Source organism: Eupeodes corollae, chromosome 1 (genome assembly GCF_945859685.1).
Source record: "Eupeodes corollae chromosome 1, idEupCoro1.1, whole genome shotgun sequence".
In the NCBI taxonomy this organism is placed as follows: domain Eukaryota; kingdom Metazoa; phylum Arthropoda; class Insecta; order Diptera; family Syrphidae; genus Eupeodes; species Eupeodes corollae.
In genome coordinates, this window is record NC_079147.1 from 204,556,075 (window position 1) to 204,570,823 (window position 14,749).

A 14,749-nucleotide genomic window follows, 5' to 3' on the forward strand; every position below is an offset into this window, starting at 1 on the left:
GACTATATTTAAGTATTCCCAATCATTTTTTCGCACTTTTTTTAACAGACGAAAAAGTCCATCATCTATGCAACATCCAATCAATATAAATATGCAACAGTGTTTCCCTAAATGCGGTAATAAAATTTTAACTATATATAACTTTGTTGTTGTTGGTGCTGCCTTTTCGGTTTATTGGATGGTTGGTACATCTTGAAAACTTGTCAGAGAGATTAACTAGTTACAAAACCTGGAAAGTCAATACAACAATCTTAAAGTTTTTGCATTGCGGTGGCGATGTTGATGTTCAACCCACTGAGTAGATTATAATATTTACTTTTTCTCCTATTTTTAAAGTGGAAGTTATTATGAAGTTTTGTAAATATTGACTAGTGTTAACGATTACAAGTTACACACACACTTAAATATTGGGAAATATTTAACCGAATTACCTTGTTTGAGTGTCAATTTATACTGAAGTTGTTTTCTATAGAAATTAAGTTTGAAAATAAGGTAATTTGACAGATGACAATGTCTTCATTATTTAACATTTAACCTAATGTCTGTTCTCTTTCTAACTATTGTTAACAATCGTTAAATATTGTCATTCTTAAATGTCAATATTGTTACACTTTGTTCGAAAGTGTTGAACTGTCAAAGTGAAAGATTAGTTTTTCGTTGATTCCTCTTTTCGCTTTTTATCCTTTTTTTAAACAAGAAACCGAACGCCGATTGTTCGGAGGTTTGCTGGCAGAAATCTCGAAACCTTAACGGAGAGGGAAAAGCTAGCCTTGAACAAATCCAAACAACGGTTAATGACACGAACTACGAACACCGAAGAACGGTGGAAAGACAAAACACCACCTACCTATAGTGAGGCAGTATTACCCACAAGCCCGTCGTTTAATAGTTCAACGCTCAGGACGAATAAAATATTCTGGACATCTGCCATTGTTGGACGTACTTGACATTACTGTAACCAGTAATCTAAAAACCTATATTATATAACAATGGAGAGTGTTAGGAGAACCCTCATTCTCCGTTCATAGGCTAATTAAGTTCCTAATTCAAACAACAATAAAGATCCTTAGCAAATCTTTTAGGAACCATCGAAATACTAACTGGCAAAGGTGCAATAGGAAATTAGGGAACAATAAACATCATTTAGACTCGAGTAACATATCTGAGTCCAAATGTTTAGATACAGTCACAACTGAGTTTACAGGAATCATAAGGAAAGATTTCGAAGCAAGATGCTCAGCAGGCAAAAAACCACCTTGGTTGACGAATTAGATTGTAAACAAATGGACATAAACGAGAAGACATTTCAATGTGGCCGAACGCACTAGACTAGATGGTGGTATTAAATTCCCAAGCAAGTTAAAGGGAGCTATTATTTTACGATTTAAAGTTATAAAAAAAATTATGTTTTCAATGGTAATATTGAAGGATTGACAGGTAAACAATTTCTAACAATTGTTATCACTAAATGATTTCAATGATTTTTATAACAAGACAATTGATCTTAAACAATTTTTTTGATATAACAAAATAGTTCACAATTGCTTAAAAAAAGACCACTTATTGATTCAAGCCATCTTGTTTCGCAGAAAAAGTTTAAGCTGCTGATAGAGGAACCCAAATGATGATTCTTACTTCCAGCAAAGCCAGAAAATACATTTTACAGGTTCAGACAACATGACTTAATTCGCAGTCAACTGCATTCTTTCCAAGGCAACTAGTTAGTTTTTTAATTGTCATAAATTTCTAACTAGGAACTTTACTTCACGAAACCTGACTTCAGTTGATCATGCAGAAATTACCAAAAACAGTATTGTCTATAAAATACTAATCTTATTTAAGCTGCAAGAGTTTCATGATACGCATTTTGTATTGTAAAGAAATATTACTTATTTCTTTTCCAATTTTACAAGCAAAACACAAAACATAAAATGGAATTGGATAGAAAATAAATAAATTACAGAGTTAGATTTATAAAGTTCAGCTTTCAGTTGAATGAAAAAAAAAACATGATCAGCTGACATTTTGACCTAAACAAACCTAAATTAATGTTAGGGTAGATTTTTGGTGACTTACTTTCCAGTGCACTGGCCTTAAATGGAAGGAAACTTTTAACAGCTGACTAATTAGATACTAGAAACCTTCCTTACTTTCAAGACCTTTCTGTCGAATGAACCTGCCAAATTCTAAAGGTCAAACATTAATTGTCTGCGTTAAGGCCTGCACCTTAATATGAAACTTAAACCATAACTGATTACATTTTGCTTTCAGTCTTGTTTGTCAAAAAATATGTTTGCAGAATATAATCTATTACAATGAATATAAATCCATCCCTTCAACGAATAAAGTACGTTGAAAATAAATCGAAACTACTGCGCTAAGTGACAGTCACATCGACCACATATTTCCATGATGAATTACCCAACTGTCAAATATTTATCGTCTCTCTTTTTCTCCGTCTTCAACAAAGGAAATAACTATTTCCATAAATTATTAACAGTCTATATGGAGGCATTATTCAAAATCACAACAACAAAAATTAACCAACGCGCATTTAAAGTGCAAATTTGACAAAATTTACATTTATACGTGTGTCTTGTTTGTCTAAAACAAAATAATAAAAAAAAAACATTCCACCACGCCCAACAGACGACTCTAGCTTGATAAACCCAACGAACCGATTAGCTTTAAATTGCATTCAACAGAGAGGCATGTGACAAATATTCAAATTTAAACTGTCAGTTTTTTGATTCAATTGTCAATCAAAATATATGCATGTTTTATAATGACATATTATTCGATACAAAATTTTAATTTTCAATTTCATCATCAAAAATGTATGGTTAAAAGTAAAAAACTTAAATGTACATATACATTATAATGTCTGGTGCAATTTACGACTAAAATCCACCCTCAAAAGCTATTTGAATAATTTATTCAAAAAGCGTTCCGACGACTCTCAAATAATACCTATGTATGTACGTATCAATTATTTTTATTTTATTTTTTCGACGAGGCACAATACCAACATACATACATTATGGACATAAATAATTTCACAAATCGATTAACGTAGGATTCATAATGAGTTTGCCAGTCTGTTTTTCATTCAATAATCCATGTGGAATGCATACATTGTAAGAACATGTTAAATTTGAATAAGCTTCAACACTATTTTGTATTCATTTCTGAAAAAAGAAATCATTATTACACTAAATGGCTGAAACATGGCATGTACAATAGCATTTGTCACTCTGTCAGTCATGTAAAGCTAGCAACATACAAATTGTAATTCAAAATCATACAAATTATTACTTAAGATCCTAATAAATACATTCTCTGTTAAAGTTCCCTAGGTGTCGTGCAAAGTTATAAGAAAATATATTAAATTATTTTTGTATTCAAAAATTATCTTCCTTTTAGAAGAAACAAAGTCTCATCTGTCCATTGATTAGGACAACACGTCTCAGTTGGTATCAATAATTTCGAGGTAGTCAAGGAGTTTCCCTACCTCGAAATAAATATAAATTCTAAAACGACACTTCAGTGAGAATCCGACTTTGATTTGTCTAAACAAATGGACTCAAAACTCCTTTCTCGAAAGACAAACTGCACATTCTACGAATCTCTAATTTTACTAGTTCTACTTTACAGCGCTGAGTGCTGGACGAAAAGTAATAAAAAGGAATTGATACTACGTACTTTTGAGAGAAAGATCCTTCTTCGGATATTTGTTTCTATATGCGAAGAGAGCAAATGGAGGAGAAAATTCAATCGTAATTGGTACGCTTTGTATCAAGATGGCTATGTAGTCCAAACGCTCCAGCCAAGAAATCTTCGAAATCCAGACCCCAGGTTTGAAGATGACGAGAAATACAGAATTCCTCTACAGGGAACAGGGAGTTACTGACGCAAGGGACCGCAAACAATGGAAGAACGCTATATTTCAAGCTGAGAACCTCCATAATCGGGAGCCGCAAAAAAGGAAGTAATTTAAATAGGTCCAACCATCACCGAGAACGTCAAAGATTTCTATTGAAGGTAGTTCATTTATCAATTACAGTATCCATGAAAAAGAACTTTAGGTGGCACAGGCAGGCAATGAATCCAATACCTCTGGCATTTCACCATTGTTTTCCCTTAAATTCTTTACTTATTGATTTTGTTTTTTTTTTTTTAATTTGATGCATTATACAAATTGTATACTTTAGCTAGAATTTATTTAGTTAAAATAGGTTAAAGCTTTTAAGAATTCAAAGTTTACATAAAATAATTAAAAAACTAAAAATAATTATAATTATAACCTAACCAGCCTACACTATTAATTTAACAGCATATTCATAATGCGAGAAGTATAGAAAAATCAATCATCATTAAACGGACACCTTAACCATCAACAACATTTATTATAGATCGTAGATAAGAAGAAGAAAAAATAATTAAGAAAAACAAAACATAAATAAATAAATTTGCAACTTTTAATCACAATTATCATATTATCGGTTAATTGCTTTTCGAGCAACTACACTCTCCTATGGTTGGAAGATTTTCCAGTCCTTTCCGTTTGATGGAAAATCCAGTTGCAGTAATTTTTGCTGTTTAATAATAATTAAAAAAAAAAAAAAACAACATCATACTATATCATCCTCAAGTCTTCAACCTTGTCTACATATACCTGTCTGCCTATATGCTTATGCACATATTATGCGAGTGTATATCCTGATGTGTATGGTTAAGATTTAAGAAGAAAAAATATCCAATCTATGATAAATTTCCGTTGCTGCCAATGTACAAAACCTAATCAACCAGTAAAACTTGATTGAATGTGAATCCATTATAAATACATACATTATAAACAAAAATTGTTTGATAAAAATTTATAGCTTTACCTACAAAAAGGAGATTGTATAAGACTTCACTTCGCTTCTCTTCTGAAGAGTGTGGATATGACCATGTTAACTGACCATCATCAACTCCATGATGCTTAACTTTATTACAAGAATTCTGTATGCTCCTGCCCTGAAGACAACTTCCATCCAAGTAAGATGTACTTACCCACTTGTTTTCTCGAACCGAGAGATGAAAAAACAACAAAAAGAACTACATACTTGCTAGTCGATGCTTGATATTGGAAGAAAAGTTAAGACGAGGGAGGAAAGAAGTAAGCTACTTTTTCTTTGCTCCTGCGTTTATTTTTGTTTCTTATTAAAATCTTTGGTTTTTTTTTAAATAATAATCTTGTAAATATAGAAGAGTGAAAGTAATTAAATAAAATAATCAAGTTTTAGAAGATGTTTTTGTTTTCTTGAGATTTTCATAGCTTGTGTTTGAATATAGGATTGGGCTTGGATTTTGAACAATGAGAAGTGATTGTTTTAATGGTTTTAAAGTTTATTGAACGTTTTAATTGATTTACAAAGTGCCCCATATTTAACTTTACAACTAAGAAAACCGGTCTATGCTACAAGACAAACTTAAAATCTCTCATAGTCATATATCGAGATAGTTAACGTTTAATTATCGTTATGCCAAGCGGCCAATTTACTAGTTTTGATATTGAAATAAAGTCTATCTGTTATCTTGAATGATTACTCCAAAAGCATATGTGTTAACTTGTACTGAAGAATTTTCAATACAAATTCGATTTTGTCAGAAAGTATTAACACAAGAGGCAACTGACCTCAACTGATCAATTTAAATCCTTCAGGAAATTTCTGTTAAAAAATAGAGATTTAAGTAACATGAACAAATCTATTACCAACCAAAACTAACCCAACTAACTTCAATAAATCTGTAAAACGAACAATATTCCTTTTAAATCCAATCTAAAGTCCAATGAACTTAAACAAACGTATGTTTTTTAAGTTTTGTTTTGTCTATTCGTAAGACATGGAAACCACCCATTCATTAAACTGTACATATACATACCGACATAAAATATGTATCTACAAATATTTATTTCTATTCATTCCAGAGAAATGACGAAAGAAAACTCCTCACTGAATAATAAATTCTGCACAAAAAAATAAAAAACACAAACAAAAATGTCTGTCCACCTGCAAACTACTAAAGAAAATTTAACATTCAGAACATGAACATATTTTTACGGACACGTTTCTACTAAAGACAAATAAAAAATATTTACCTACAGTAGCTCTAAGCCACGGCAACAACACCTAAGACCCCAACTAGCAAAAGAAAGTACACCAACTATTTCTCTCTTTGTGCTAAAAGGTCTATTTGTGATTTTAATTTATTGAGTACGAAAAAAAGACTTTAGTTTCACCTTCTTTCGAAATACAAACAATAAAACTTCAACAGTCTAAAGGTATTTCATCTGCAACCTGAAGTTTCAAAGATTCCTCCCCATTGATGCAGGATTGTTGGTGGATCAAAGACTTTTCCATTCTACACACATTGTTATTAAGATTCATCTAATCTGATTGTCTGAGTCTTTGCTTCTGCATGGTCGTTGTCGTTGTCGTTGTCGTTGTCGTTGTCGTTGTCGTTGTCGCCTTCGTCTATCTTCTTCTTCCATACAAGACAAACAAAAAATCACATACAAAAATTTGTATCTCTCCAATAATTGTCGTTTATCTCTTTGTTCAAAAGCGGCAAAGAGTAAATTTTGTCTGTCCGCATCTTTTCAAATTTTCATTGTAATATCGTCAACATTGTTTTCGTATCGGTCGTTTGGCGCATTTTCAGTTTGCTAAAGCAAACAACAAAAATAAGAGCCGCAACAACGAACATTTCGAGGCAACCGACACCTTGTTCACTTGTGTCGCGCCCGTGGCGGCATTTTTTGTCTTTTTTTTTTTGCTGTCGCCCAACAGCAGCAGTTCCAATAACCATACAAACAGCGAAAGTTTAGTTTGAAGATTATTGCCACTGATAAAGCAGCGTCATAGGGTCATAAACTATTTCGTGTTTTCATTTCAATTATCCGATGAGTACCGGATTCAGTTGCACACCTCAATCGAGTAAAAAACACTGAAACACGACAACGACAACATACATCTATACGTTTTATAAGGAATTTCTAACAAACGAAATTAACGGTTTCACTTAAGCTTCGAGAAGTGATGAACCGATGAAAAATAATCTTTTCCAAGCTATTGACTCTAGTAATTAGAGCTTGGACTCTTAATTACTCAAGGTGTGTCATTAAGTTGTATTTTTTAGCTTGTATTTATTTGTTTCTTTTTATAATGAAACCAATTGAAAGCGAAATCAGTTAAAAAGGAACAAATAATTGTTACATTTCGATTGAGGGGAATTACTTCGACAAACAAAAATATCTTCAAATTATACTTATAATTATTGAATTGGTAGGAATTTAAAATAATGAACTGATATTATAAAAAAAAACTGACGATATTAATGTCCACTTAAAAATGATTTCGGTTCATCTGTCGAGCACCATTATCTGACAAATAAGAAATAAAGTTGTTTTATTAATGAGGTAGTTGAAAGACTTGGTTCTGGAAATACTACGAAGTCATTTTACGTGTTCTTGTTGTGTTAAGAGATCTCCATAGCAGATTTTAACTGGTGCATTTTTCGATGATTCATGAAATCTTATTTCCGTTGGAAATTTTTGATAATGAACTCATGTACTCGTACCCATTCTATACTAGGTAGAATAGTCTATATAATAACTATCTTTAAAGTATATTTCAATGTCACAGCAAGGCTTGTGTCTTAAACATCTTTGATGGGGACATTTTAAAAATGACAAAAATGTTAAATAGTCTACATAACTTGGAGCAACATACCTCAAATCAAAAACTGTAGTCTATGTAAAGCTTGAAAGCTTTAAAATTAATCCTTCCTCAAGGTTAAAATTCGTCTACAGCGTTATCCATAGTTTTAAAAAAACTGTCAATTCACAATTACCACAAACAATCTTATCCTCATACCTTCTTTAGCTCAGGCAACCACCTTTTTTTTTAATATTGACTAACAAAAAAGTTTGCATATTTTTTCTAACACAAAGCCACAAAGTATGCAACATTTAAGACTTCATACTTTTAGCAGTTATTTTACGGTCAAATTTAAATTTAATTCGTTTTACATTAAAAATAAAACCCTAATTACTACTAAAAATAAATCACTTACCTGACTAGGCCCGATTCTATATGTAGATGGGTCAATTTCATTTGCCATCAATATTTGTTCAACGGTAATATCTTTTGATGTTGAAACATCACCAAGCAGGCCAAATCTGCGTACAAATTCATTTAAAGGAACTGATTCGGGGAAGCCCAAGCGATGCAAACGTGCTGCTTCTAGCAACTGTGAGCCACGAATCTTTAATGACAAAGAGAAAGAAGAAATAAATTACTGCGATTTCGATTATTTTGTTTTGTATCAATCTTACTTGACTTCTTAATAAAGGAACATTAACCATCTCTTCGGAACCTTGGAGTGAACTTATGGGTGAACCTGCAGTTGATCCCGAGTTTAAGCCGGCATTGTGTTGTAACAGATAGCAATGGACAAAATGTGTCCCAGTGCGCCTCAGTGTATCTATAACTCCATCAACAGTGAATTTCATTTGAAGCATTACCGAATTTCGTTTGACACCAGCCGATGTAAACGAGCGTCGAATGCTCGAAACACGCCGCAGAGATTGGGTACCTTCAAGACCGACTATTGAACCACAGAATACCATTCCATTACCTCGAGTTAAAGAACCAACATACAATCGATTGATCTCATCTTTGGAACTGTCTTGAAGAAGTGAGACTGCATTTCGAATTGAAGGATGTTCTCGACTGTGCTTAAGCCATCCATGGGCACTGTACAGAACTGGATTTGTGCCTTGCAAATGTTGCAAAATAAATTGCTTCATTCCACTAGCTTTTCGGATAAGATGTTGATGTTCTCGATCGCCGTAGTGAGAGAATAATCTCTCTAGGAAGCTATCATCGTTCGAATTAGGATACATAGATTCTTCGTCGAGCAACCAAAGCAATCCACGTCGATCTTGCTCGCGCAAATCTCTCTGTGATGTGCGTACAACGTGATTTTGGGGAGCTTTGTCTATTAGTGAAACCAACGGGCCTGGATGTGATTCGGGCAGTCCTTCGGTATCGATTTCAACTAATTCTTGAGCATAACGATCTCTTGGTGCTACTAGTGTCATATGATGGAAGAGTAATTGCAAACGCTCCTGTAGATAATTGTGACGCAAATCAGATAGAGAGGCGCCCGTTTGGACTCCACAACTAGCAGGATTTTGGAATCCAGGTGTATCAACTAACAAAATAGACGCAATTGTATGAGTTGATGTGCAAATTGATTTATTAATCAAAGCAGACACAGCGGACATAGCTTCTGCATAAAGACCAACCACCAGGCCTTCCAAGCTCTCCCAGGCGATGTCAGTGCTATCATTGGGCGACTTAGCTGGACTAGAACTACCTTGGTTGTTCAAAGCGAATGCCGCTGCTTGCAGATCCTCAAAGGAGATTCCCAACAAAGCTGATGCTTTTCGAGCTGCTGATGGATTGGCAAACTGAATTCTAGCAGTCGGACCAGATCCAACTGTGAATCAGAAAATAAAAATTTAAGAAGAAAACTTTTTGGGAAAATTAGTTTTACATACGTTTGGTAACTCCAGCAATTCCTAGATGATAAATTGATGCCAAAATGGTCCAAATACCTTTAACTGCAACCGGATCAATATTCAGAGTATCAAAAGCTAACGCAGTTCTTGTGAATTCCGAAGCAGCACGATGACGATCTTCAAGTTTTTGTGACAACGACACAAACGGATGATTATCTTCTGAAGAAATATTCTCCAAGCATAGTTCTTTTTGCAATTGACCTTCAGCTCCGGCTAAGAGTCTAGTCATAATATGAAAACTATGTTCGTTCATGTAACGCCTGCCTGCTCTTTGACGTTCTGGTAATAAAACCTGAATACAAAAAAAAATTATGAACAATAAAGCTTTTTTCATTCTTAACGTCGCGTCATACTGAATTTGTTGGGAGTAAATCACTTACCTGAACCGATGCGGATGCAATCTGTCCACTTTGATCAAAATCAAGACTTAATATCTGTGTGAATCGTGTTGCATTCGAATTGAGACTAGTTTTAGTGTTGCCAAAGGCTTCGAGAATCGTATTGATGGCATTTACTTTTTCGGCAGTGAGAAGTTTATTAACAGAACCTGAAACGAAAATTGATTTTATTTTTGTTTTTTTTACATTTAAACAAAGATGGATTAAGGCCCAAAAGATTTATGTTGTGAGAAGATTTTTTATTTGGATAGGGAATTGCATAACACGAATGTCAGTTACGCTATTGCAGTCTCCAGAAATCAAAGACAAAAGGTGAGGCAAAGTCAAGCATATGTCTGTATTCTCAAAATGGAGTTAAATCGAATCGAATAAAACACGAGTAAATTTGATGTCAGTGTATCGCTTTTCGTTTTACTTTAAAAACTTCTCAGGTCATTCAAGTCAAGTCAATAGGTTATTTTAACAGTAATAACTCTTTTTTTCTTTCAGTAATAACTCTTTTTTCTCGAAAGTTTTTAGTTATAGTTCATTAAACATGGGGCAGGTTCAGACAACATAAATGGCCAGCTGATGAAGTTGTAGCTTGCCTGAAATGTCAAAATGTTAGTTCAGAGAATGCAGTTGACTGCAAATGAAGTTCCTTACGATGCCTGAACCTGCCTATGGTTAAATTTTTATAAAACCACTTGAAAGCAAATGGTTAAAAGATAATAATTTCCTCGCTTGGAATTAATATTCGTGCATCATTTTTTATTTCGATTTCGTTTTGAGTAAAATATGAAGTGTAGAACGCTTTAGCTGATAGTCAAGAAAATTGAGTATTTATAAATCGCCCGAATTCTGAAAATATTTCAGGTTGGTCTTGGTGTCTTTTCCCAATTAAAGCACATAAATACGAACATCGAATCATATTGGATTAGAAAAACATTTATTTAATAAATAACTACTTATAGTGATGAGTCATTTGGGTTTTGCATAACACCCAATGACAACATCCTGGCCGCCCAAGAAATCAAAATAACAACAAGAACTTGAAAGCTGTCTCCCGTTTTGCCTACTTAATCCATAAAAAACCCACCCATAATCAAATACATTTACTTCTCCCTATTTAATATAGTACTCACCAGCAGCTAATGCCAAATAATATAAAGCGTGTTTGAAACTTGTTGTTTTTCCAGAACCAGATCTTCCCATGAATATCAAACTCTGATCTCGACGTGTCTCCAACATTGTCCTGTAGGCGGTTTGTGCCAGTGAATAGACATGTGGAGGCATATCCTCTGTTTTGCATCCACGGAACATGGACACCACCTGAAAACAAAATAAAATAAAATAAAATAAAGTGATATTTTAAGAACTGATAGGATGAATAATTAAATATTAGAAGGCGTTACCGTCATACTACTTTTATCATATGACACTTTACTTACCTTTTCTGAATACAAAGAAAGAGGTGCCATTGGATTGACTACCATTAAAATGGGACCAGCTTTAGTGTGAATTAAATTACTGGCGTATCTTTGACGTAAACAATGCAAAACCGATGCCTCATTGAGATGTTTTAACTGACATATGTCCTCGACCAAATCCAAATGTGATGGATTTGATTTCTCGATATCATCTTCGTCTACGGTTAGCTCTTCGCCATTGTGCATAAGTTGAACTATAATTTTGTGATGATCGATGTGATCTTTTTGTTGAGGTAATTTGATGGCAGCACAAAATCCACCACGATGCACCAGCCATACTTGTTCGCCAACAATAGGATGTGAGTCGTCATTAAATTGGGACTGCAAGTAAAGAAAAACGTATTTAATTTGGTAGTGTTTTGCATTAAAAGAAAAATTGCTTTAAGCGCAACATTTAAGTTGATTTATTAAATAATTTCTTTCAAATATTTATAACGAGTTTATTTGATTTTAAAATCACAACGGTTTAATATTTTCAAGTACATGACATGTTTACTTCAGAATTTATTGTCAAAAAAACTGATTTCTTTTTCGGAATCTCGACAAAATCAGGCGTCTTCATTTAAATAACATTTTAATTGTTATTATTATTGTTATAATTGAGTTTTTGGATGCGTGCTTTCTAATTGTTTGTTTTATACATTTAATGATTTCTAAAAAGGGGTAGGCAAAATTCTTTGATGTATGTCGTAAAGACATACGAACGCACGTGCACATACACACACACACATCTCTCTAAAAAATTCTAGAGACCTTGAAACGGCGAGAAATGACAAACTTTTCAATTCGACCAATCGGACCGATTGCAATAACGTCGTATTCGAAGTTACTAATGTTTTAAAGTGTAATGAAACATATTTCTAAAAAATTACACCCATTGAGATGCACTTTTTGATGTGGTATTGTTGCCGTAGGTTAAATTTCTTCGAAAATGAGGTAGATTCAGTACAACGTACAAAACAACTATCGACAACTTTCTGTGTCAAATGGCGGAATCAACATCCAAATTAGTAGTTAAAAGCTATGGGCCTGCTTGAATTTGTAGACCTTTTTGGACCACCTTGTATTTAAGCTGAACTTATTGAAGTTCCCAGACTGTAGAACATCACCAACATTATGCTATCAAAAGGATGCGTTTTCTTTGGTTTCTTTTGAAATTTATAAGAAATTCAATTTACAGTAAATTTTAACATTTTTGACAAAAAATAAATTAGGTAGTAAGTCAGACAGTCCTTTAAGAACTACGGCCTAGTGAATTACATCTTTCAACCATTCCTGTGTGTGAGTACTGTTGTTTAGGATGGAGGGGACCAAAAATGTTAAGCCGAATCAGAATGGCTAGTTTGAGAAAGCACTTTTCATGACAAGAATTAGTCTTGAAGGATTTGTTATTTTCTCACAAGAGGCAGTACCAGTGAAAAACTTTCGATGGGACAGGCAGGGATTGAACCCCAGACATCTGACATTTTTTGGCAGATGAATGTTAATTCTAAGAACGAATAAAATACTAAGAATCACAAGTAAAGGAACCTGATGAGACTGGTCAACAACTTAGTGCAGGTGGCAATCAAATAATACATTTTCTAAGGTTTTTGATGTCTTTAGCTCAAAACCGACTTCAAAAGTAATCTATGACGTTAGTTGTTTGAGATACAATTTCTTAATATTTCGAAAAAAACTTAAATTAGGCCTTTTGAGGCTTCATGAATTCATAAAATAGTTTTTTTTTAATAAAATTTGTGATGATTTCCAAATCTATAATTCCTAACCTTGTTGTCAGCACTAAAAATAAACTCTTAAACGAATTAATTAAAAATATAAAGAAACTACATTCAGGGTTTTTTAAAACATCATATAGAGTCGCATTGTAGTAGCATTAATCTAGATCTTGTTGTATTTATTATTCAAACACTACTCGTTTCTAAATTTCTCAAAACCTCAGTTTAAAGTTTAAATTTTTAAAAAGTTCTTAAACATGATTTTCTACTTTCTTGAAATCTACCCTTAGATTGTTTAATAACAAAACTGTTTGAAATAATTTTTTGAAAAGTCTTTTTGGAGTTATTGAAGATTCACAGAAAACATAATTAACATTGAATGAACACGCAACAAAATCAATAGTTGTGAACATTTTTGAACTTGAAAGAATGTTAATGCTAAATGAGTTTTTTTTCTACCCAAAAAGGTACTGAGTCGATATTTGACATCAGAAATAATTCTGGTTGTCAAAAATGCTTTCCACAAAGAATACATCAAACAATTCTTTAAAAATACGACTCTGACTTCTTTCAAATAAATTTACTATACCTTGCTAAATAATTCCACTCCTTACTGAGTTAAAATAACTTTTTTTTTAATACCTCCATTTTGAGAAACCTATTTATCTTTAAAAACATAAGTGATTGCCTTAGATCGTAGAATATTAATAATACATTTGCTTTTGGTTTTTGTTGAAACAATTTCTTATATTTGTTGCATTTCTTTATACACAAATTTTACGCCATACAAATTTCACATTGGCGTCTAGTCTAGACTAATTCTTCTGCAGAAAATCCTATTTTTAATCTACACGCACCACACACGCCCTGTCTTAATGTAAACCCTTTATCCCTTTCAAACTCACGCCTTGATGAAGGCAAGATCAATTGTTTTGAAAACAATAATAGAAGATTGTGTCCTATTGTTTAGAAACACAAAATCTAGACGTAGAGAAGTCGAAACTCTGCGTCTGACAAGAGTGTCAGTATAGTCAACATCATGTCTGCACTATATATCAAAACATAGAAAAAAAGACATTCCCAGATGGCACACTTCGTTGCTTAAAGGAAGATGCTTGAAGAAGGCACGCGGCTCATCTACCTCGCTTCAATTGGTTTAATGCCAACATTTATAACTTGGCGCCGACTTTAGCGTTCGTGTTGATATTTTAAAAACTAAAACAAAAATAAAAATCTGTAAACATTTACCCGGAAGAAAATATTTCGAAGAAAAATTTATACGTATTTTGTAATCGAAATGAGAAAAAACTGTGCCAAAAGATAGCGCAATAAAAAAATCCATATTTATTGACTTGAGATACAAAAAAAAGTTACCAAATAATTTAAGACTGGTTCAAAAATGTACTTGAATGAGAGTTTCTTTTTTAAAGAAAACAATTGTTTATAAATCAATAAGTGATTTTTCTTAAGCGAATCTGCAGCTAACTTTATAAAGGTTGATCATAGAAATAGGAGGTCGCAAACGTTAAG

General features: G+C 33.0%; 1 protein-coding gene across 5 annotated transcripts in view; it reads right to left on the minus strand.

The window, feature by feature from the left end:
* The window catches only part of LOC129939572 (unconventional myosin-XVIIIa), a 193,546-nt gene that overhangs the window by 71,581 nt on the left and 107,216 nt on the right, over positions 1-14,749 (minus strand). For all 5 annotated transcript variants that reach the window (XM_056047632.1, XM_056047635.1, XM_056047634.1 and 2 more), the window contains 6 exons: positions 11,463-11,822; positions 11,157-11,343; positions 10,015-10,181; positions 9,614-9,926; positions 8,384-9,552; positions 8,122-8,313 (listed from right to left, as the gene is read on the minus strand). In XM_056047632.1, coding sequence (XP_055903607.1) covers positions 8,122-8,313; positions 8,384-9,552; positions 9,614-9,926; positions 10,015-10,181; positions 11,157-11,343; positions 11,463-11,822 — 2,388 coding nt within the window. The remainder of the gene's footprint in view (positions 1-8,121; positions 8,314-8,383; positions 9,553-9,613; positions 9,927-10,014; positions 10,182-11,156; positions 11,344-11,462; positions 11,823-14,749) is intronic.